The 24,852-nt window shown below is 50.1% G+C and overlaps 2 protein-coding genes across 4 annotated transcripts; one reads left to right on the forward strand and one right to left on the reverse strand.

The window, feature by feature from the left end:
* The first annotated feature begins 131 nt into the window (after positions 1-131).
* abi3b (ABI family, member 3b) lies at positions 132-6,397 on the forward strand. 2 transcript variants are annotated; one of them, XM_037463476.2, is made up of 5 exons: positions 132-510; positions 639-806; positions 2,647-2,826; positions 2,951-3,021; positions 3,231-6,397. In XM_037463476.2, exons 1-5 carry the CDS (start codon positions 367-369, stop codon positions 3,751-3,753), a joined length of 1,086 nt encoding a protein of 361 aa, XP_037319373.2. In that variant the 5' UTR covers positions 132-366; the 3' UTR covers positions 3,754-6,397. The 2 variants fall into 2 exon arrangements, with proteins under 2 accessions (XP_037319373.2, XP_037319375.2); XM_037463478.2 differs by lacking the exon at positions 2,951-3,021.
* On the reverse strand, positions 6,370-24,755 carry mpp2b (MAGUK p55 scaffold protein 2b). 2 transcript variants are annotated; one of them, XM_037463474.2, is made up of 13 exons: positions 24,489-24,755; positions 20,433-20,511; positions 14,653-14,753; positions 12,272-12,424; positions 11,960-12,115; positions 11,008-11,235; positions 9,523-9,654; positions 9,345-9,447; positions 8,504-8,572; positions 8,263-8,424; positions 7,960-8,162; positions 7,712-7,840; positions 6,370-7,514 (listed from the first exon to the last, which is right to left on the reverse strand). In XM_037463474.2, exons 2-13 carry the CDS (start codon positions 20,461-20,463, stop codon positions 7,338-7,340), a joined length of 1,644 nt encoding a protein of 547 aa, XP_037319371.2. In that variant the 5' UTR covers positions 20,464-20,511; positions 24,489-24,755; the 3' UTR covers positions 6,370-7,337. The 2 variants fall into 2 exon arrangements, with proteins under 2 accessions (XP_037319371.2, XP_037319372.2); XM_037463475.2 differs by lacking the exons at positions 20,433-20,511; positions 24,489-24,755 and adding an exon at positions 18,970-19,139.
* Between the last annotated feature and the right edge of the window lie 97 nt (positions 24,756-24,852).

Consider the following 24,852-nt stretch of genomic DNA (forward strand, 5'->3'; position numbering starts at 1 on the left):
CTTCTGTGGAGCGAAGTCTACGGGCCGCGAGGACGCGTCACCGCGCTGCCCCCTAGCGGATGCCACCGGTACCACCCGGCCCCTCTTCGTCACGCACAGCGTGTCACATTAAACATCGCAGCAGACACGCGGGGACGTTCTAATAAAGCTAAATGATGGGTGGGCGCGCGCCGCGTCCTCCTGCACCACCTGTCCTCCGGTGGACACGCGCCCGGCGGAGACAGACCTGGGAGCAGCTGCTCGGGGAGCTTCGCCCTGCGCTCATTCCGCGCGTCTTCCTACTTCGTTAGACCGGAGCCACGGAGAGGTCCACGTCCTCCTCGAGCGGCCAGAGACACCCTTCTTCTCTCCAGAGGCGGCGTCCAAATGGGGGACACCGCGCAGCAGAAGAACTTCTCTGAGGTGATTGCTCGGATCCTGCAAGAGGTCCCCGGTGCCAGGAATGATCTCCTCGACAACCACAGCAACCTCCTCCGCGTCGCGGATTACTGCGAGAACAACTTTCTCCAGGTGAGTTACGCTCCTAGGAACCAACGTGTCCTTTAACAGCACGACGACGGCATCGGGCCGGGGTGCCGTTTCTTCTCCGTGAGGAACATTGGAAGCATTAACGACACACGGAGGGTGTCTATCTGCAGGCGGAGGACTCCACGAAGGCTGTGGAGGAGGCCAAGGGCTTGGCCGCCCAGGCTCTGGCCAGCGTGTCGTACCAGATCAACGGCCTGGCCACCGCCGTGCTGAGGCTGCTGGACTCCCAGGCCATGCAGATCCGAGATATGGAGTCCTCGGTCAACCTGCTGTCACTGGTGAGCTGCACGTTTCACCTCAAATACCTCAAATACCTCAAATACCTTAAACGCCCAATCCAGAAAAAATACCAATATCCAAGACATTGTCCATAAACGAGTTAAAATGTAAGAAACGTATGTTAAATGGTTACATTTTGGTTTTCATGAATTAGTCATCTGCATTTGGTTTTGAATGATCTTCAGAACTTAAATACTTTAATACAATTATCTGGAGTCCTCCTGTTGGGTGTATACAAGGGTGTAACCATGGTTTAGACATCAGGGGGGGGGTCCAAATGAATACCCTTCCCCATAATTTCCTTTAAGTGCATTGCCTACAATTCTATATCTATATATGTAAATGTGCACATTTAGAACATAGTTCTGAGGACTACATTGACCATTTAAATTGACATCTAAAGGAATTAAAGGAGAACATACACTCACCGGCCACTTTATTAGGTACACCTGTCCAACTGCTCGTTAACACTTAATTTCTAAGCAGCCAATCACATGGCGGCAACTCAGTGCATTTAGGCATGTAGACATTGTCAAGACAATCTCCTGCAGTTCAAACCGAGCATCAGTATGGGGAAGAAAGGTGATTTGAGTGACTTTGAACGTGGCATGATTGTTGGTGCCAGAAGGGCTGGTCTGAGTATTTCAGAAACTGCTAATCTACTGGGATTTTCACGCACAACCATCTCAGGGTTTACAGAGAATGGTCCGAAAAAGAAAAAACATCCAGTGAGCGGCAGTTCTGTGGGCGGAAATGCCTTGTTGATGCCAGAGGTCAGAGGAGAATGGCCAGACTGGTTCGAGCTGATAGAAGGGCAACAGTGACTCAAATAACCACCCGTTACAACCAAGGTGGGCATAAGAGCATCTCTGAACGCACAGTACGTCGAACTTTGAGGCAGATGGGCTACAGCAGCAGAAGACCACACCGGGTGCCACTCCTTTCAGCTAAGAACAGGAAACTGAGGCTACAATTTGCACAAGCTCATCGAAATTGGACAATAGAAGATTGGAAAAACGTTGCCTGGTCTGATGAGTCTCGATTTCTGCTGCGACATTCGGATGGTAGGGTCAGAATTTGGCGTCTACAACATGAAAGCATGGATCCATCCTGCCTTGTATCAACGGTTCAGGCTGGTGGTGGTGGTGTCATGGTGTGGGGAATATTTTCTTGGCACTCTTTGGGCCCCTTGGTACCAATTGAGCATCGTTGCAACGCCACAGCCTACCTGAGTATTGTTGCTGACCATGTCCATCCCTTTATGACCACAATGTACCCAACTTCTGATGGCTACTTTCAGCAGGATAATGCGCCATGTCATAAAGTTGGAATCATCTCAGACTGGTTTCTTGAACATGACAATGAGTTCGCTGTACTCAAATGGCCTCCACAATCACCAGATCTCAATCCAATAGAGCATCTTTGGGATGTGGTGGAACGGGAGATTCGCATCATGGATGTGCAGCCGACAAATCTGCGGCAACTGTGTGATGCCATCATGTCAATATAGACCAAACTCCCTGAGGAATGCTTCCAGCACCTTGTTGAATCTATGCCACGAAGAATTGAGGCAGTTCTGAAGGCAAAAGGGGGTCCAACCCGTTACTAGCATGGGGTACCTAATAAAGTGGCCGGTGAGTGTATATTCTGCTGTATATTGGTGGGGGGGATGTGTGGTTACACCCTTGGGTGCATAGTTTAGTTTTGTTCTACTTGCAGGTCCTTTATTCTGTTCTCAGTCATTGGTTTATTTTATTATTTGAGAGAGAAGAACCTCCACGGGGGGGGGGGGACGGGTGGTGTGACGCTACTTGTGTCCCCCCCTGTGCTTCGGTCCAGGCTTCTGCGATCCACAGCGAGACGATCGCCAGGAGAGAGATCGGGGCCTCCACCACTCCCAAAAACAGGAGCCGCTCCAAGCTGATGACCCCCCCCAGCGGGGGCCGGGAGGCGGAGAGTCGCTACACCCGGGAGCCAATATCCTACTCCATCTTGGACTCCATCGGCCACTGTTTTGGGGTGAAATTACTATATTACTGAACTGAAATGTTTTCCTATTAGACCCCCCCCCCCAACCCCTCTTAGGGTGTTTGTGGTGTTTGAGGTGTTTTCCTTCTTACCTTTAGCCATCTTCTCCCCACAGGTCCTTGAGCAGCAGGGCAGAAGTGGAGCCGGCGCAGCCGAGAGCGCTCAAGCTGCCGCAGAGTTCCCCGTGTACGTAACAACACACCACGACACGGACACACCACATGGTACCACCACATGGTACCACCACATGGTACATATGAACGGTGTGAATTCACCTTTCTGCCGCGAGATGTTAGCTTAGCTCAGATTAGCGCGATGACTCCGTCTGTGTAAATCATCTGCGTGGGACCAGTCCTTTGAAGACCTCACGCTGAAGCTCTACTCTGTGTGTGCAGATCCAGCCTCGGCATCGCTGTGCCTCCGCCATCGGTCCCCACCCTGCCAACCGCCGCCGATGGCAGCCTGCCGCCCCCACCTCCTCCCGCGGCCGATTGGGACCCCAACATGCCCGCTCCCCCTCCACCTCCACCTCCACCACCACCACCTTCCTCCTCCGACATGGGCGACAGCCTCCCCCCGCCTCCGCCCTTCGGTACTTCACCCACATGTCTCCCCCCGCCACCCCCTCCACCGCCAATGTGTCCGTCAAATGGCTCCTACCCGCCTCCACCTCCCCCCCCAGCTGCTGCCGCTTATCCCTCTCCTCCTCCTCCTCCTCCTCCTCCTCCTCCTCCACCACCGCCCCTTTACCCTGGCACCTCTGGTACGGTGCCACCACCCCCGCCGCCACCTCCTCCAGTATCAGGATCTGCAGTCCCGCCACCTCCTCCTCCTCCTCCTCCACCACCCCCTCACATGGGCACCTCTGGTACGGTGCCACCACCCCCACCCCCTCCCCCTCCCCCTCTCCGACGCTAATGGACATTATGGTAATTGTTCCAAGTCACAGGCCTGCTGGCGTCCGCTCACATGGAAACACGTTCATACAAAACGCATGAATAAAAAGCTTGTGCTGAGACGTGTGTGTCGAGAACATGAAATGATTCCGTTGTGGTCGGAGGAGAATCGAGGTCTGCGGGCCGCAGCGCAGATTCCTCCGACGTGTTTCAACGATGCCCGCCGCTGCATTCCAAACCAAACGAGCTGAAACACAGACTCTGGGCTTCCCTCTTACCCCCCCCCCCCCCCACCCCCATTACCTTTCTGTGTGGCGTTGTTGTTGTGACAGCAGAGTCAATGATTTACGCCACGTTGTGCGGCTTTAAACGGGTCGATGAGGCTTCAAAGTGTCGACCTTCTGCGTATCTGCAGGTGAGCCTTGTTTTCAGCGTTTATGCTGAGGCGGCGCATCCAAACGTGTGAAATCTGTTTTTCTTTGTTTCGCTCCACGTTATATTCCCTCACTGCTGCGTAGAGTAAGCAGTGAATACCGCAGGGGGCCCACTCTTAGTCATTCGCCTCCACTTGGTTACTTTACACACGACGCAGCCTCGGGTCTATTTCCGTTCACGTGGCCATAAAAGTAACACATTGTTGTACTTTTTAAAGGTTGCGCCACCTTGGAGTCTGTGTGACGGACCCGACTCTCCTGGGGGGGGGGAGATTCCAGGGTTGTGCAGCTTTGTTATTCATTAATGGCTTCTTCCTACGAGACTTTCCTTTGTGTTCTAGTGATGCACAGAGAGATAAAAAAAAAGCTCCCTTTGACCTGCACGACGGCTACAATCACAATAGTTACAATCCTCCAGTTTAAAATCAGGTCAGCACGTTTCTCTTCTTCAGGTGAGGAGCCTGATGCCACAGGTCGATGTTCCTCCCAAAGATGAGCCTCATCTCGGCCTGGTTCTCCGGGGATCGTCCTTTGTTGTTTTGTTGCCACGCTGCAAAGACGAGGCCCCGGGGGGGGGCCCCCAACTCTCCATCCGTCTACGTCATGGGCGAGGACGTAACCTCCGTACAGAACCCCCCCCCCCCCCCCAGTAGGGCGTTATTGCTTACATGTTACATTTGTTTTGTCTGTAATTTATGACCTAAATGTAAAGTTGTCTGACATTAGCGATAAGTTTGATGCAACGATAACAAAAGCAGGACGATAAATTGCAACGAATCTTTCATCAGTTCCTAATTTTGTTGAAATATATAAAGAGACATGAGCACACCTCCAAGTCCTGTGTCTTTAAAGAAGACAATAATGCTGTAAAAGCTCCTCGGGTTGTTCCCTCCCCGAACATAATCTGGCATAATCTTTTGATTACGATCTCGAGGGCAGGACCGTTTCTGTATGTTTTGAATTCTCAGATAAGGTAAGGACTCGCCCGACTGTCATGTGATATTAACTCTGCATCGCCGCGGTAACGTACGTTAGAATTGCGTGAATTGTACTTTTTTTTGTACGCGGCGTGCGTAGAAAGGGAAGGTTTCACGGGACGAAGGTCCACAGTCAGTAGAAAGTCACAGAGCGAGACGTCTGGTTTCTCTTCTCCACCTGCAGCGCGTCTCAGAAAAAGCCGAAGGGTCACTTCATGTGTGGTAGGAGATGACCAGCTGGGGCACCGTGTCCTCAGACGGCAGCTCACAGCCAATCGGCGATTAGTCAGAGGACCAATTAGTCACCTTCACTCAACGGGCCATTTTATACAGTCAGTTTAATTGCATTTCAAAACAGATTATTGATGTCATGCGTATTTTTCAATGAAAGTTATTCTATTTAAAGATTAGCATTCAATGGAAGTTTCACATGATTGTCTTGTTTTTGACCCCCCCCCCCCTCACAGTAATGTCACCTGTTTGAGATAAATTGCAGCCATGAGTGTGGCGGTGAATATTTTCCAATATGCGTGAGTAGTTTATTGAAGCCCAGAACGTTCTCGTCCACGCGTGACGCCGAGTCTTGAAGTGATGGAGGTGTGCTCCTAGATTCCCGGTCCTGGTGGTGTCCATAGGGGTGGTGCTCCTCTGCTTCTATGTGCGCACCAGAAGAAAACTAGCCGCCGCCGCCGCCGCCATGGCAACGGCGCGAGGGGACGACTCGCCTCCAGGGCCGTGGACGGTGTCCAGCGCCGACGGTCGGACGGACGAGGAGAGACATTACGACGGGTCCCCCCCTCGGTACAGCACTGTGGACCCCCCCCCACCCTACTCACTGGTGGGTTCGCCCTGACTGTCCCCATCCGCCACCCACGCCATCGCGCACCACCTCCCACCCTGTTGTTTCACACACCGGCCTCGTGCATCAGTAACGACACGTGATGAATTGTGCTGTTACTTTGTTTCATGCAGTTTGACCCCAGGCTGACAGGCCTGTGGCCGGGGGGGTCGCCCCCGGCCACATGCCTACGAGATGTACCCGATAACGCTGCCCCTGGCTCCTCGTCGCTGGGCGACGTCCTCAGGGACCTCATCAAGCCCCCACAGCCCCCCCACCAGTTAACGCCGTGTTTCTGCTGCACTCCTAACGTCGACGGAGAAAGTGCAGCAGCATTCTCAACTCAAACCCGTTTTACAGGAGCATAAAAACATCACAGAGGCCCCGAATGGTTTCTTCATGTGATGCTTTAGAGTCTTTATTACAATACAGTACTTACAAGTTTGAGGGAAATTAAATAAATATATCAGTGTTGCCAGTAGTATTTTTCTCTAAATTCAGTACAGTGATGAGAGTATTTCCTTGGCTTTTGAACCATTTTAAGGCAAAAGTAAGTGTGATTTGAAACCACTGATACAAATGTTTAGTTATTAGTTTGCCTCCGTTATACAATCGCTGCATACTGTAGATACTGTAGGCTACTTCTTCAGTGGTGTCTTAATTCTTTTGTTGTTCTCAGTGCTACAAAGACAACTACAGCCGGATTGGAGCCGTCGGCCAGGTGTCACTCACACTGACAGATCAAATGTCAAATGAAAAGAAGACATTCAATGGACACAAAAGCAATCCAGACTGAAAATGAACACAAAATGTGCTGTTGTTTACGAGTAAATGTGTTGCACGTTTCTGTTTAAAATGATCTATTGCTGTTTGGTTGTCAAATTGGCGGTGAGATAATATAAAGCACACTTCACACTCTATGATCAAAAGGTAAAATATGGACTTTTTGTCACAAACATTTGGTATATTTCCTTCACGATTCTGTCCTAGCAACCCAATGTAAACATTACACTACATAAAGTAGGGAGGGCCAAGAAGTATCCTTCAATGATCCTTCGTTACTCTACGTCTATTTCCACGTTTATGATAACACGCACACGCACGCGCACACACACACGCACACGCGCGCACACCCTATTGCACGGACCTCATAATCCATCTAAATGCTTCTCAACAAACATTAATAGAAATCCTCCCAATTCTGACAAATAAAGGACAAATGGACATTGGGCTCAACAGAGGAACACTAAGTTTGTACAGAAACGCTCAAGGTGAAGCCCCCCCCCCCGCCGACCAATGACTGTCCCCCTGACCTTCGGCCCGTTGCCCCCTCGCTCCTGGGGGGGGGGGGGGGCTTTCAGAAGACCCAGCTGACGGGGACCCACTGCTGCTCCGTGGACAGTTTGTCCAGAGCGAGGCGCAGACTCCGGAACGCCGCGTCCAGCCCGTCGTTCACGATGCACACGTCGAAGTAATGTCCGTAGGCCCGTTTGATGCGCTCGCTCTCGTCCACCGTCTTCTTTAAGTCAGAGTCCTGCAGGGAGCCCCTCGGGAGGGGGGGGGGGGGGGAGACAGAGAGAATCCAATGAGGTTTGCTCTGCTGACTAAATTCAAAAGCAAAGAAACTCGTCCACTGTCGGCGTAATGAGCGCATTTGTCGCAGTACGACATGAACGCGAGGTTTTTAAGGCCTTTAACCAAACACACACACACACACACACACACACTTACCGTGAGCTGTTTGGTAACGACTCCCGACTCAATCGCAGACTTATTCATCGCTTTGAGGACCTCGAAATCGGGCGCTTCGATGAAGACGACGTACGGCAGGAACTCCGCCGTCCGCAGGACTTTAAGAGCCTTCCCGGGGAAACAAATCACCGCGTCACAGCCAGCAGAGGGGGGGGGGGGGGGGGGGGGGGGGACAGCTGGGACACGGGACGCAATCGACAAACCCTTTTGGACGGAACAGCGTCTACCTGCGGGTTGACGTCCAGGATGCAGATCTTCCCCGTTTCCATCACCTCGTGGATGGAGTTGATCTTGGTGCCGTAAAGGTTCCCGTCGTACTCGCCGTGCTCCAAGAAGCGAGCGTTTTTGATGTCGCACTCCATCTGGCTGCGGGTCATGAAGGAGTACATTTGGCCGTCCCTCTCGTCCACCTTTGGTTTTCTACAGGTGACTAAAGGATTAAAAAAAAAGAAAAAAAAGAAGAGGACTTGACTGTCACGCAGCAAACACTAATAACAACGCCACACAGGCGGATGGCGGGCTGCACTCACAGGGCATGGTGGTGCCGTACCGCTGGGGATCCGACACCAGCAGCTTGTTCTTTAGACTGCGGCGGCCGACCCCCTGCGCACCAATCAGAACCAGCGTCTTCCTCCTGAAGGGCGGAACTTTGGCAACCTCTTCGTATATCCGCAGCTCGTGGCGATCGAATTCTAGTCAGAAAACTGCTGATCAGGGAGCTGTACTCAACGGGAAAGAGGCCGTGACGTTACACTCTGTGAGGTGACTTACCTGCATTCTTGGTGGTCAAATACATCATTTTCTTCTTCTTCTTACTACCCATCCCGCCGCACAGGGGACCTGAGGCCAAGGGCAGCAAAGCAAACCTTCAGTGTGTGTCAATGCACTGCAGGGTCGTATCAGGGATAGAACCACTAGGTGGCACTGTGCACCAATGTTCATCATCCGGGCCTGCTGCCCCAGAACACCTGTGACAAGGCAATCTGCTCGCTGTCTGATCAATATGGCGGATCATGTTCGCCCGTCAGGCGGCATGTCTTATGAACAGAGGCGAGCGGACGCGACATCGTTGTCCGTGTCTGAATGCAACCCATCACGCTGTGACAGCACATTTCTACAGCCAAGCGACTACATACCGACCGATTTTACTAAATGTGTGAATTCGACCGGATAAGAACCTTTTTTTTTTTTTTTATTAAAATCGTGCTCTCAGTCGATATCATGTATGAAGAGGGTGCTAGCGAACAGATGTGTCCTTCCCAGGCTCCAAGGGCAGTACAGTGGGGCTGTCACCCCCCCCCCCCCGCCCTGTCAGTAAAGGGCATGCTGCTGGTTGTGACTCACCACCTGTTTCGTGGCTACTCAGGACTCTTCCTCCCACCCCACATCTCATAAGAGAGTCGCTCACTATGGATCAGGTTTGTATTTACGGCCCCCCCCCCCCCGCCCCCATCTGTTTGTGCAGGTTAGACCCTGCGGCTCAATCACGAGCAGATCGGATGCTCCGTACCAGCTCTCCTGCGCTCACGGACACAGTAACAGACCGGAGAGGTGACGTGGAGAGGAGCAGATGTTGTGCTCGAGTGGAATCTTCCGGGCTGAGGTGGAGTACCTGCGGTGGCCAGCTCCGAGTCCTTCTTCACAAACGCTTTCCTCTTCTCCTCGAGCAGCTGGCTTGGGATCAGACCAGCGCTGCCTCCCTCTATGTGACAGGCCTGTGAGGGCACACAAAGAAACGAGGTGACGCGCTAACTAAGCCCTCGTCGGTGCGCGGGAAACGCGACGCTGACCTGCCACCAATTGAGGTCCTCCTGGTTGAAGATCTGCAGAATGTCCCCGCTGTTGAAGCTCAGCCCCGCTTCTTTGCAGGGAATCAGGTTATCGTGGGACGGGTCGTAGTCAAAGTGACACTTGACAAAGGCCTGAACGGAGAAGCATGTCGGTAAAATGGCAGTAATGGATGTCACAACAGATTGATTAAAAAAGAAAATGAAAAATACACATAAAATTGAACAAACAAGCTGGGAATGAACACGTGAGCTGCCTCTGGCGTGCAGGATGGACAGGACATGATGCAGTGCGGATGGATCGGGTGAGTGAGTGCCCGCCGCTATCAGGCCGCCTTGAGCACTTAAAGTCCACTCCATCTCTCCGCTCGCTTTGCCCCGACATCTCAAGGCTTCAGGGCCCGAGCTCGTAAACCTTCATACCGACCCCCCCCCCCCCCACTGACGGGACAACGCGTCCCGCAGACAGACGGAGAGACAAAGAGACAAAGAGACAGCGAGCCAGAATCTGTAGCCATGACAACCCCTTTTTTCCCCTGATGCATAAGGAGGCTGCCAGCCTTCAGTGTACCGCGGGGCGTCTGGTCCCTCCGCTGCAGTGACACGCTCCGTCCTCACGGGGGGCTGTCGGTTTGAGTTTTAGTCGCCCTGCGCGACGGCAAAGCTGGAGGCGGCTGGGTTTCATCCAGAGAACTTTCAGCAACAGCTCCTCACGCCGTCCGACTCCTACCCACGCAGCCCTTTGCAGTGAGAGCCGCGGCCAAATCCCTCTTTCACATCTCCAACTCATGGAGGCAAGCAGTGAGGACTCCTAATCCGACCACCTTTTTCAGTAACCAGTAATCCAACGCGTCCAAAGCAGTAATCAGATTAAAGTTACTTGTCCGAGTCACTATTTTGTCATCAATAGTATAATATATGTTTGGTTTCTTGCGTCTCTGGGAGTTCTCAGCATGAGGCGGGGCGCGTGTGCGTCCGTATACACGCACACGCGTACCAGCAATGCATAACAATGCAAAGGTTCTTTTAATGATGCGCTCTGGAAATGTCTGAATATTCATGAAGAATGGTGCGAGTGTTAAGTTATATGAGAGCCATTTAAAAAAAACAAAAAAAACTACTGAATAGCCTTATGTAAATCTGCAAGTTAATACCCAAAGTTCCTCTACACGCTGAGGGAATTATCTTGGCTAATGCAGAGGAAAAAGAATGATGCAACAAGATGATGACGCTAGAAGCGACGGAGGCATCTGGGGCAGCTAGTGAAGGGAGTGAGGGTCCCCCCCCCCCCCCCCCGATCGCTCGCAGAAATGTCAACATGGGGCGAGAGGACAAGTTGACAGGGGACATCCTATGGGCACGAGAGACTTCAGAATAATACATCCAACACCCGTTGAGATATTTTAGTCTTGGACTAATTGATTGACCCTCACTGACCACACGCAGCCATTGCCTTGATGTGCGGCGCGCCCCCCCCCCCAGGCTGACCTGTCTTGGCGTGTGTGGCTCCTGGTAGCTGGGCAGGATCTTCAGCACCACGCTGCCGCTGGCCTCCTTCAGCATCTCCTGGAGCACTTTGGGGTCGTTGCCCACCTCCTTGGCGTTCACCTCCTTGATGATGTCCCCCACGTGGAGCAGACCTTGCTGGTCGATCATGCCGCCGTGAAGGATCCTGGCTATCACCAGCTCGCCGTTCTCCACTCGAAACGTCACTCCCTTAGCATGTGCACACACACACACACACACACACACACATCAATTTGTTGATAAGTGGGTTAACTTTAAATGGACAACACACAATCACAAATTAAAGCCATTAGATCAATAACACTACTTATTTTGATAATATTTTTGACAAAATATGTTTTTCCATGTTTACCATAACATTTTAAATTTCTTTTTGACACAAAATATTTTTACTAGATTTCTCAAACTATCATTTTATCCATAACCAGGGTCCAAATATATTTTGAAATCTTTTGACAAAATATTATCTCATTTTATTTCCATGACATTTTCGAGCTAGTCTATTTAGACCAAATAAATTAGACATTTTTAAAAAATATATTTTTTGACAATATTTGTTTTTGAGCTAATATATTTAGACCGAATATATTGACATTTTTTGACAATATAATTTTTGACAATATTTTCGAGCTATATATTTAGCCAAAAATATTTTTAATTGTTTTGACAAAATTTCTTTACATTTTTCGACCTAGTATATTTCAACTTTTATTTTGATGACTTTTTTGACCAAATATATTTGACATTTTTTGACAAAATGACAAAATATTTCTAATTATTATTTCATCAAGTGTATTTCCATGACATTTTCAAGTTAGTCTATTTAGACCAAATAAATTAGACATTTTTTGACAAAACATTTTTGACAATATTTCTTACTAGAGCGGGTTGCTCGTTATCGGGGCAGACTTACTAGGTGCTCGCCAGACACCTTCCGGATGCCCACCATCCTCACCGCGTCTGGGGGAACAGGCTGGTTGTTGAGGGCTGCGTCCATGAAGGAACAGGGGCTGGGGGGAGGGGTCTCGTAGTTTTTGGACGCCACAGAATCATGCGTCTCCAGGAGGGACTGTGAGCAAAGCGGGGGACACAAACACCGATGATGGCATCAACAATCAGGGTGTTGGTTTCTACTACAACGATCGTGGAAAAAACAAAAAGCAAAACGTGCTATTATAAGCATCCTAATCATCAAAAAGCTTCAGATTGCTGTGAGATGGAGGACCTGGAAGTGAGGCTCCTTCAGGATGCGGACCAGCTCGTCCACTGCCCGGCTCCTGGCTGCGAGCGGGTTGAGCTCCTTGAGGATGTCCTGGACCAGCTCCACGTTGTTCTCCCTCACAGCCTCCAGCTTGGGCTCCTCAAGCTGCTCATGGGCCTGGGATTTAGTGAAGACAAAACAGATGTGACCTTGAGTTTCCCCTTCATGAGCACGAGGGTCCGAACAGTGCGAGGTTGTTGATAGAAACTCTAACACTATTTAACAATTAATCTGCTCTGCGCCGACGCTTGAGGCTTTATTTAATTATAATTGCAGGACATTACTCATTTTATATTCCCGACATGGACATCTCAGCCATGAAGACTAATGAGGACTGCTGTTATAACGGGGAGTAGACAGAGCAGTGTCATGATTGGATTTTAAATCTCCAGTAAAAAGCAGGTGTGGATTTCTGACTTAGTTTCACCTCTAAAGCTCAGTGCCTGGTGCAGAAAACCAATTCATTTTGTTCCTAATGGTGGCCGATGAAAGGCAACGTTACTTAAACGTTTTAAACTTCTGACATAAAATAACACATTCATCACGACAGCTTGAATGAATCATCAATAAAAACACAGAGGCCTTTATGATGCAGCTTATGATTACTTGTTTTAAATAATTTGAGATATACAAGGTCGGTATAGGTTTCAGTTACTTCTGGCCAGTCGGTATTACAAATTCCACTTTAAACAATGAAAAAAAACCAGTTTCTCACACCGCAGACGACTGACTCTTTGTGTGCTGCACTAAATAAAGTGCACACAACGATAGATATGTTTCGCACAGACTGGTTTGTATAAAAACAGAATTAATCATTTTGGAATTTGCAACCTGAACCTGAACAAATCGCCTTAGAAATTCATCTACTAGCTGAAATTAGGTTAAAATGAAGTGTGCATAACTAAACGTCTTAAGGCTGAAGGTATCAGGTGCCGCTGTCTGTGTCTGTTCATCACCGACCGCTTCCTCCTTCACTCCTTGTGGAGCGGCAGGTCGGGCTGATTGCATCACTCTGCAGTGAGCGTGGTGCAATCAGAACAATTCACTGAAGTGGCCGTGCCGCATGAACACACACACACACACACACACACACGTCCCCCCCCGTTATGACTTTATTTATCCTCTCAGCGCATTACGGCTCGTTGAGCATCCTTAGTGATAAAGGCGTCTTCACTCTCTTTAATCTTCCGCGGTGACTGTCATCAACAGAACGTCTCCGAGGCCGCGCGGACATCCATCACAAACACCAGCGTTCGTAGTCTTTGACAGGTAGGAGGGGGGCGGGGGGGGGGGGGGGGGGCGTGCTCCTCACTGCTCCCTGTGGACGGCCCTGAACAGAAAGGCCTCTGAGTCACGCGGAGGAGAAGGAGGCGATGTTTCACCCGTGAGTCTGTGAGACGTTGCCCGGAGGTCCGATTCATCTCCGCGGTGGAGGAGAGCCTCCCCCCCCGCCCCCGCCCCCCAGCACTGATGAATGAGATAGCCGTACTGATGACGCATGCATAAACCATGAAGGAAAAGACACACAACGGATGGAGCACGCGTGGCGTTGCTCCTGGCGGATCTTCTCTGAGTCTCCGCGAAGTCGGGCCGTTGGGAAGAAGCGGCAAGAGGACGCCATCGACGCGCCACGGGGAGACGTGGACTTTCCCCGTCCTCCCTCCCCGACAGAGGGTCGGCGGGTTCGATGTGCGGCGAGGTGTCCTCGCTCCGTCTGGGTTCGGTAGAAAACTCTCCACATCCGAGGCGGACGGATATCGGAAAGGTGTGAAAGTATCTCCCTCACATTCGTCCTTACGGTTTGACCCGTGTTTATTATGAGGACGACAACGAGACAACTGTCCTCTGGGAATAACTTCCCTGATGTGCTGGATGAAGCCCATCACTGACAGCTGTTAACAGGCCCATGTCTTCTCTATTGTTGCTATTATTATTATTATTATTATTATATTGCAGGTAATTGCCAAGAAATATCGTTGGCTGCTTTGAGTTTGAGCTTCAGAGTCAGACGGAAGCTTCTAAACCCAACGTCCTGTTTGACGACATCAAACCGCGGAGGAAACTTATGGAATGACTCAAAGCTGCAGGGAATCAGTGCTAATTGGCTGTTTGCATTCGGGTTTTCATCTGAATTCTGCTGCCGGTGCAGAATGACACCGAGGGGACCGACGAGGAAACAGTGAAGCATTAAAACGGCGAGGACATTTTTCTTGATTCGTCTGCAGCTTTTGTTCTAAAGCCACTGTCAGCTGGTTGCTCTGAATGACCCCCCCTCCCCCGCCCCCCCCCATGGAACACACTTGCGTACACACATCTCCACGGATACGGCCTAGCGTTGTTCTCACCACCGGGCTCTCCATGATGCCCTTGAGGAAGATGAGGTCCAGGTCATTGGCAGTAGTGGAGCTTGTGCTGTCACTTAGTGTGTCCAGGGCCTGATGCATGGCTACACACACACACACACACACACACACACACACACACACACACACACACACAGGGAAAAAGCAGATATTCAACAGTTAGATATATATATATATATACAGTATATTAACAATAGATCACCCCAATGAAAAAGGAGAGAGGAGCACATTTATAGTAGTTCATACTACGTGACTAAACGATAGGAGGCAGGGGGGGGGGGGGGGGGGTGGGAGCAATGAGAGCGGCATCACATCCTTTCCCAAGCTTCCCAAGCTATTTCACTCTGTCTGTGCCCCCCCGGCCCCCCCTCCCGCCTCTCTTATTTCTGTCAGAAATGACAGTATCTTTCTTCCCCAACTCCCTCATGTGCACACATTCTCTCTCACACACACACACACACACACACACACACACACACACACACACACACACACACACACACACACACACACACACACACACACACACACACACACACACACACACACACACACACACACACGGTCGATGGTCAGAAAAGGTTCCGTCCACTTTCCAGGGCGTCTCCACAGAATCAGGGCGTTGACCACGTGACGGTCACGTGACGGGAACATTTGTCTGCTGTAATTTACTCAAAGGACACGGAGGTGTTTGTTTGCAAAGCTAAAAATACCAACCTTTTTTCTTCTAACAATAAAAGCAGATCGTATCCTTTTTATGACCAAACTCAAACGGTGTGTCCTCCTCATTAACAGGAAGCTAATTAGACTAATACGCTTCTTTATTTCCCAGCTTTGACAGACAGTGTTGTAAATAATTATCTTCCTTCGACGTCTTTTTTCCCGATGCTTTGAGTAGACGTGTGGGAAATGTGTTTTTACTTCCTCATTGGTTCACAACCCCCCATGTTCTCCTCCACTTCGCCTCCGGCCCAAAGCAGACGTTCAAATTGTGCACCGGGTCCCTGCTGTGCGTCGAGGATATCGCTGGTTTCACATTGTGTGGAGCGTTACTGGACAGAACTCACCCAAAGGTGCCAGAGGAACCGCAGAATAAAGCCTGGCATCGGTCTATTATTCATAGAGATCATTAAGAACCCAACACGTCCTCCTTCTGTGGTCTCTGTCTCTCTCCTCCCTCCAGAGATGAATATATTCACTGGATGCATCAAGGCAAAAGACAACGTGGGGCCAATGGTTCAGACAGGAAGATACTTTGCGTGATTATATACTTAATTATACTATCTGAGCCGTTAGAGGTGAAGTCATGCTTCGCTCCAGTGACCCTGCTGTAAATCCCCGATACCACACACAGTAACCTGATACCATCAGAGCCGCCATGGAGCAGGGGGGCGGGGCTTATGAAAGCTAAATGAGAGCCAGGAGTGCAGAGGAGCGTGAGCTCCATATGTTCATGACTGAGAATGACTTCTTTTATACATCCTGTTCTTTGGTGAGCGCACATGTGATCACGTGCAACTGCCGTCAAAAAGGAGCGCATGTGATCACATGCAACTCCTATCGAAAAGGAGCACATGTGATCACGTGCAACTCCTATCGAAAAGGAGCACATGTGATCACATGCCACTCCTGTCAAAAAGCAGCTTTTGTCTCATTAAGTGTCATCAGAGCTCCAGAGAGGGTTACATTCAACTCAACATGGTGGAGGAACATTCTGGGCTGTTATTGTTTGTGGATGGAGCCCCATCCTCTTAACCAGCACTTAGTGAAGGTTGTCCTGTTGCTATGGAGCAGAGGTTAGGGAAACACAGAGGGGAGGGGGGGGGGGGGTGGCTGTGTTGCTGAATCCTCACGAGGACGTAAACACAGAGGGGAGCAGCTGACTCTACTTTCTGCCAATAACAACAGTCTGCTCTGCCGAAAGTCACGAGATGAACCTTTTCAATGCAAAATAAGGCAAAGCGCCTCACGTAGGCGCATCGGAGAGACGTGCTTTTACATATTCACAGGAGGGTCCGCCTTCTTAGACCTGCAAAAACACCATGATGGGAGTGTTGGGACAGAGGGACTAAATGAACCCAGGGAGTAAAAGAAGTGATTTAACTTCTTTCTGATGATTCTCCAACACAATCAATCCAAAAAGTCTTTCTCTATTACTCGATAATGCTTCTCGAAGCACCAGGCGGTATCATCGGGTTCTCTGAAACACACTTCAGTCTGGAAAATGTACTTGGAATTCATTGTGGAGCCAGAACCAGCCTGAGGGGGGAATTGAAAGTCAGCCGCGCAGTGACCGGCTCGTTGTTTATCAGGTGGTTTCACACGCCGCGGTCAACGTGGAGCTTTTACCTCTGAAAACACCCAAAGATTTCTAAGCAGCATCGCTTTAAAAAAAAACTCATTGATATTCCCGTGTTTCCATTGAAGCTGCTGCAGTTTAATTTCTCCATTAAAATGACAGAAAAGCGCTTGTTGCTGACACTGAAACTATTTCAAAATGCCAAAAGCAAATCTATGTCATAAAATACTCTGAGGAGACACGATTAAATACTTTATGCTCCCTGCTCTCCAGCTGCATGGAATTACTAGCAGCCCCTCAGGTGGAGACAGACCATCCTTACACCTGGATTTCATGGTGCGATTATACTCATTTTTGACCGAAGCATACGAGTCATTCGTCCTCCAGGTGTTGTGCTCGGCCCTCGCCATGATGTCCATCCCCCATGATGTCCTCGCCATGATGTCCTCGCCATGATGTCCTCGCAGAGTCGGCATTATTAATACGCATTTCATTTGCAGCTACCGTCTCATCAAGGAAGCTGCAAAGAAAGCGGGGAATTCTCCTCTTCTCAAACTGTAACCCTGACCTCCTCGTTCTTGGGCGGGACTACGAAGTGGATCTAAGCCGTCCCATTGCCATGGTGATGCTGGTCCCAGGCGGGCCTGTGCGGGGCCGTGGTAGCGGCGGCTGAAGGTCACCGCCGGAGACATCGCTGTGATATTTGTTGACATTTTGCAAATGGACAGCAGGGTCCCATCACACCTCAGTCCATGGAGGGTCGGGGCGAGGGATCGTTCCATGTGTTGTTTCGAGGGGGGGGGGGGGGGGGGGGGACTGAGCTCGCTGTTGGCACAGTTTGTGCGTGCATGTGTTTCCCGTGCAGCAGTTAATGAAAGAGCAAACAGAGATTGCCGGGTCGCGATTACGGATGGAATAATAGCCAGCGTCACCGCATTATACCCCCCCACCTCCCCTCCTCCCCCCCCACCCCCAACAGCACTGAATTAAACTGCCCCGTTCTCTTGAAACCCGGCAATTATGTTTGACAGCCTAATCTGACCAACGCAGCGCACTCAATGATGGATCATGTGTGTTTGAACACGGCTTTATTAGTCCAGCAGGAACACACAACATTCCTGTGTGTGTGTGTGTGTGTGTGTGTGTTTGTGTGTGCAGAGGGGGTGAAAGGGATTTTTGAAGGTTGTGAGTCTGACACTTGATCAGAACGCTGCTGCATATGAATGACCCCCTACCTACTCTCCCTGAATGTACAACGCACCGAGGCCCTCCTTCATGTTTCCCTCAGTGTGTGTCACACACACACACACACACACACACACACACGCGCTTTGACAGACGTTGTGATTCATCGTGGCTGTCGCCGCTGTCTTGTCGAGCTTCATCACAGAGCCGAGGGTATCTTGTGTGTGACGTGCAGTCGAGCGGGTGATGAAGTAATGATGCTTCTGATCCAAACTAATTTAACACGACAACCTCAAGTAGATGTAAGCACTAAAGCGACCATAAATAGATATGGACATATTACTGTGTAGAATGCAACAGCATGAAGTATTGATGCTCCATCAATAATGGATCCAATGTACTTTGTACCCCACGCAGGGAGAGCTCACATTATCACCCAATGCAACCAATATGCTATTAAAAAGTCTTATCTTTACTAGTCAAAGTGCATTGCTGCGTCTCTCGCTCTTTGTCATCTTGCTGTGACTCAAACAGGAGAAAACGTGGCGTGTTTTCACTGCCTTCTTGTCTTGTGTACTCTGCTGCCTCAGATTCCTGCACATCACGTGCTGCCCTGGGTCCTGATCCGTCTCTGCTCATCACATCAGGAGCAGGTGCGATCCAAATTGAAAAAGCACCAAATAGCCGTCAACCCGCCACGTTCCCAGAAGCACATCTTCCCCACAGCTTCCGTAGGGCGCATCCTGGTGACTGGACATGTGGCTGCAGAACGTCCTAACGTCCCCCCCCCAGCAGGCAGGAGCCTGTGATCTTACCTCCTCCACCCAGCTTGGTACCCAGGCCATCCAGAGAGTTGGCCTCCTCCTCCTTCTCCTCCTCCTCCTCCTCCTCCTCCAGGGAGAGCCTTCCAAACAGGCTGCCAGCCATGGTGAACCACACACTCACAGTAACACAGCTAATGCCGTCTCTGAGGTCTCTCTCCTCCTACTCCTCCTCCTCCCTCTGCACCTGATTCTCTCCTCGTTCTGGTGAAGCAGCCTCTCGCTCCCTCCTCCCTCTCCACCTGCTCTCGACGTGAATGTGTAGAAGCTACGCCTGGCTGAGCGTCTTCGCCTCCACGTGAATGAATGGAGACGGCAGAAGAGTGTTGTGTGCATGACAAAATGGGGGGGGGGGGGGGGGGTGTTAGGAAAGAAAGAGGGAGGAAAGTATGATGCTTTCAAGGAGGAGAGAGGAGGCGGGGCCATTTTCCTCTCCAGGCCTCCCTTGTGGGGCTTCAGTAAGGGGAAAGAGCAGCAAAGGGCTGGCCTGTAGTCAGGGAGGTGGGACGCACACGTGAGTGATGCCCCCCCCCCCCATTCCCAAGATCACAGACGCAGGTGCAAACAGCCGCCGAAGGGAGGTTTTATCTAATGGGACACTTCGGCGTCTGCTTTCTGCCCGTAAAGAGTTGAAAATACCTGAAATCAAAGGTGACCCTTCAATAACCCTCCTCCGTCATGTGCAAAAATAGCCTCCCTGAAAAGGCTGCTTTATGAATCGGTTTGAAGGGAAAACGTACTGCGAGTTACTAAAAGTGTCCTCCAGACTGTAGACCCTGAGGTGAAGACACTCATCCCGCTTTGATGTGTCTGCTTTACGTCCTCAGTGAAGAGGACATGGCAGCATGGCTCTGTGCCACTTTAGAGGCTGATGTGAAGCTACGTTGCTACGTTTCAGCTTTCATATCAGGTCCAAAGTGTTCATCTAAGTGTTCCCTTTGATACAAAGCCAACATGAGACATCCTCAGTGTGACGCCACATTGACTTAATTCATGCCATTCTGCTGAACATATACACTTATATATATACTGTATATATATATATATATATTTGTAAGGCCTGGGGTCACGTGGTCACTTTCTGTCTTTAGAGCATCTTTACTATAAATGAGATGTTTCTTTTCTTTAACTGTGACCCATGGAAGAGGCTCAAAATGTGACTGCATGTCCCAAATTGATGTGGGTTTCACAGCGTCATCATTGATCAGCCACGAAAGTTAAAAAAAAAAGACCTTATGTGCATGTTAGTGGGTGCACTAGTTTGCACTACTTGTATCTAGCGCAGATGTGTAGGTTGGGAAGAGCACAGCGAATCCTCTGAGGCACGACAGATTTAAGGCTGGAGGTTCAGCGCTCCATTAGCCAGCTCATTAAGTCACATTAGATACATGTCTCCAGTGCTGGAATGCCCACACTCAATGTCTCTCACACACACACACACACACAAAGCCACTTACTGGAGTCAGAGCTGGATGTGGCCACGGGCATCTTACGAGTTGGTTCCTCCCGGTATCCTCCACAGAACTTGCTGGGTCGCTGCAATGAAAGAGAGTGTCGGATGAAGTATTGATTGTTAATATGAGGCAGAGTAAAAGGTCCAAACGAGGGGAAGGAGCTTGGAGAAGTTTCTATAAACGGGACAGAAGCTCTGCGGAAGCTTGTTTCTGAAGCGACGCCTGTCACATTGGCCCTTTAAGTAGAACACACAGGGATCAAATCCAGTCACAACCGCTGTGGACCCGCGTGTCACAGTTCATTCTTAATTTACAAGCTCACACACACACACGGTAATTGGCATCTAACTTGATTAACTAGCTATGTATAGAGCAGCCGGTCGCTGTGGAAACATCCAAACGGTATCAGCCGCCATGACCACAGGGAGGAAACCGTTGGCAACATCGGACGAGTGAGGATCTCTGTTTTAGCATCGGGAGCTAAAGGAAAAAAAACAAAACATTCAAGAGCAGGAGCCCAAGCAGCCGGTTGTGCAGAGATTCTAAATGGGCTAATCAGGTGGAATGCACACAGTGAATAGATATTAAGAGGTAAGGAGGAGGGAGGCTATCAGAGACAGAGACGAAAAGACGGAGAGACCTCTGAAAGAGGCCGGCGGGAGGAGAGAGAGGCAAACAGTGGGGGAGGGAGAGCTCACACAAGAACAATGGTGAGGAGGGAAGGAGTGCAGCTGATGAGGGAGACAGGAGGTATCCAAGGATGCTAATTCCTGGTTGCCATGACAATAGGAATCACTTGAGGCACCAGTGGTGCGATGGGAAGAACCCAGTAGCACCAGCAGAGGGTCGCAGTGTGTTCCTGGTCTATATTTACCGCGCTCTCTTCACCTTATGTAACAACTCACTGTGACCGACTCATAGATAAAAGCTGCTCTCTATTACTACATGTACTTCATCTTCTGAGTCTAGTAATCTGGGGGGGGGGGGGGGTGAGGCTCTGTTGCAGGACTCTGATCAATGCGGATCAGGTTCTTAGGTTCTGTTTGCACTGTGTAATGACAGGGCTCGTAGAGCATGCAGAGACAACACTCACAAAGACACACTGAAGTCGGTGAAGAGGGTTGTGTGCTGCTGTGTTAAATCTGTGCACATCATACAACGTGCAAGTAGGTGATGCTTTCACTGGCTGTTGGGTCAGTCAGTCTACAGTAATACACACACACACACACACACACACACAGACACACACACCTCCACCGTGCAGGGAGAGAGACACACATCTGCCATCTGACAACATATTTGCAAACCTGCCACACTGCCAATTAAAAACAAGAGGCAGCCCGGCTGTGTGTGCTGTGTGTGGTTCTTGTGCATTCATGCAGATCTATTAGTTGTATTTCTAGCTCTTTCATGCTACGTACTAATAACATTAACAAATAACAGACTCCGCTCTTGCGTATCTAGCGAGTGACGGAAGTAACGGTGAAAGTTGCGCTCCTAGAAGCATCCCTGAATCTCAATGGAATAAGCGACGCATTCTGTTGACTTATCGGCCTCACATGAAACCATGAGGTTTCTCTGCTCAATGATCTGATCAGGAAGGATCCGTTTGGACCAATCACAGCGCAGGTGGACCAGGTGTTTGTATGATGAGTATGCTTCGGCTCTCCCCAAAGCCCCTCTGCATTAAAGCCAGTTAACATGCTCACACACGTGCAGGCACACACACACACACACACACACACACACACACACACACACACACACAAGCGGCCGAACGCGTCTTAATCCACCAGTGCAAGCCGGCGTCTGGCCTAAAAATAACCCAGTGCTCCCACAGGTTCAGCTCCTCTCATTACTTTACCAGGGAAAACTGTGGTATCCAAGACAACCGCGAGCAGCGCTCCGTCTCTTTCCCCGGCGCTTCGCCATGGCAACAAGGGAAAATGCGTAAAATAATAATAAGTTGGAGCTGAAATTGGGTCTATTAATAGAGTTTCTCTTTTTCAGGGGAAATGATTTCATTTCAGGGTCATTGCTGGAAAAAAAAAAAAAAAAAAGACAAAGAAGCAGATTGCAGCGTTTGCACAACAATGAGCTCTGCAGCCAAACCAGCTCCTGTAAACCTGCTATTCTCTCAGCTCCTGTTGCCTGGAAGCAGCTTGCAGTGCATTTCTCTACAGAATCACGCCTCCTCGGAGAGGAACAAGTTCAATACAAAACAATCGTATTCTTGAGAGTGAGTCGACTTCTCCGTCTTCCATCTTCTGTTGCAACATCCAAAAACAGTCCCTTTTCCCCCATAAACGCCGTGACGACGCTGTAATGAGTGCGATTGGAATGAAATGTCATGTGCGTACCACCTGGAGGGCACAGAGCCCCCCCCCCACCCCCCCCCCCAAGGGTTCACATTCCCCGATTCAATGACACTGAAATCTCTGGAGGATCTAATCTGAGCTTCACAGGGATCCAACAAGCAGGAACAATGATTGGGGGGGGGGGGGGGAAGAAAGAGAGAAACATTGTGTGAGCAGAGAAATAAACAGGAGTCATGGTCCGAGTGACGGAAGGAGTCACATGACCAGGCACTTTAAAGATGTTCCCCAAAGAGGACAGTGTTACGCCTATCAAACTTACAAAGATAGATTACGTCAGATTGTTAAATGGTCAGATCATCTTCATCCTGCGTGATTTGCATAAAAAGGGAGAGTTTGAGTCCTAATGGGGCAGATGTCATACAGTCGATCTAAATTGGCACGGATTTATTTGTGCTGATTCATCATGTAGATATTTAGTATTTAGTATGAGCCCCACAGGGACCTCGTCCCTTTGCTTTGCCAGAGGTGCTGGGATGATGCTGCTGCTCATCAAGTCTATGGAACCCCCCCCCCCACACTATAAAAAGAACCGATGAGAAGGCCGACGTTGTTTCATCCCACACGAAAGCTCTTCTAATTGAGACCTGCTTGTGCTTTGTACGCAAATGCAATTTCATTTTTGTGATAAGCGACTATAAACGATGGAGGGGTTTTGTTTTTTTTGGAAAGTCTACTGGGCTTTTGTTTCCTCTCTCATAGCACAGCACAGAATACGTGTCACTGTGCTACGGGGTCACCGGCAGGGAGACGCGTCTCCATCGGGGCTCCATCCAGGTCCTCAGACAGGAGCGTGGAGCCCTCAAAAGAAGCGGATCAGCGCCGGTTGATGTCTTTTCTTTCCTTTTAAAAAAAAAATGAAAACACTAGCTGCCTCTAAGAAGACATTTTAAGGTTGATCACGTGACCCGGGCGTTGAGATGAGTCCATTTACCAGTTTGTGGAACTCATTTATGTCAGAGATCTTCTGCTGGATGAAGAACCGGGCGGTGGTGAAATATAAATGTAACTTCCGGGTTTGAAAGCGTTCTCTCTTATTTGCGTGGAGTTTTTTTGATTCTCATTTTGTCCCCATGGAGACATGTGGACTTCTTGTTAAAAGGTCCTTACGGGCACCAGAGGAGATACGACTATACGAGATGAAGGGAATGGAACAACATTGCAGCTCAGGGGTCGAGGAGGTCACTGGATTTAAGTTGGAATATAATCATTTATAAAAGAAAAAAAATCACTGCATTTAATGTAATAACACAAGAAACGTACTTTGATTTCTGGGACATTTAGCACAAATGTATCGGTAGTAATCATCAATCTATTTGAACCACTTCGGATTAACGGACTAAACTAAACATCCATTATTCAAGTTCCTGCATCCGTGCACGCGTGTGAGCACGCGCAGCGGAACCGAACAGGTACACGACGCCCATCTCGTCACGAACACGAGCTCCTTCTTTGAATTCATTTCAACGCGCGACGCCGCCGCTGATTGGTTCCACCTGCGTGTAAAGGTGCAATCAGCTCGAGACCAAACGGGCCAATTAAACCGCCTTTAGTGGGAAATGACACGCGGGGGGGGGGGTGTTGGGCGCGTGGAGACATTTCCGGCGGCGTGCACCAGAACCCGCGCGGCGAAGCCGGTGCGCGAGACAGCGTTCAGACCCGGACGGGACGCGCTTGAGCTCACCTGTATCCGGGGGGGGTGGGGTTCGGCGGTCCGCTCGGGGGAGGCTGAAGCTCGGCGGGTTGATTTAATCTACGCGTCCACTGTCACGGCACCGAACCGCGCGCACACTTCCGTACCGAGACCTCTCCTCACGCTCCTCGCGTGCTCCCTCTCTGTCTATCTGTCTCCGTGTCTCTGCCTCCCTCTCTGTGTCTCTGTCTCTCTCTCTGTTCGTAGTCCGCGAAGGGTTCCTTGCTTCTGCGTCCGATGGCGCGCCCCCCCCCCCCCCCCCCCCCGGGGAGAAGTGGACGCCTGCCCGCTGCCGCACGAGAGCAGCAAGAAAAGAGCCACCGCGTGAAAAACGAGCGTCTCCCGGTGACGCAGC

Source organism: Pungitius pungitius, chromosome 21 (genome assembly GCF_949316345.1).
Source record: "Pungitius pungitius chromosome 21, fPunPun2.1, whole genome shotgun sequence".
NCBI classification, from domain to species: Eukaryota; Metazoa; Chordata; class Actinopteri; order Perciformes; family Gasterosteidae; genus Pungitius; species Pungitius pungitius.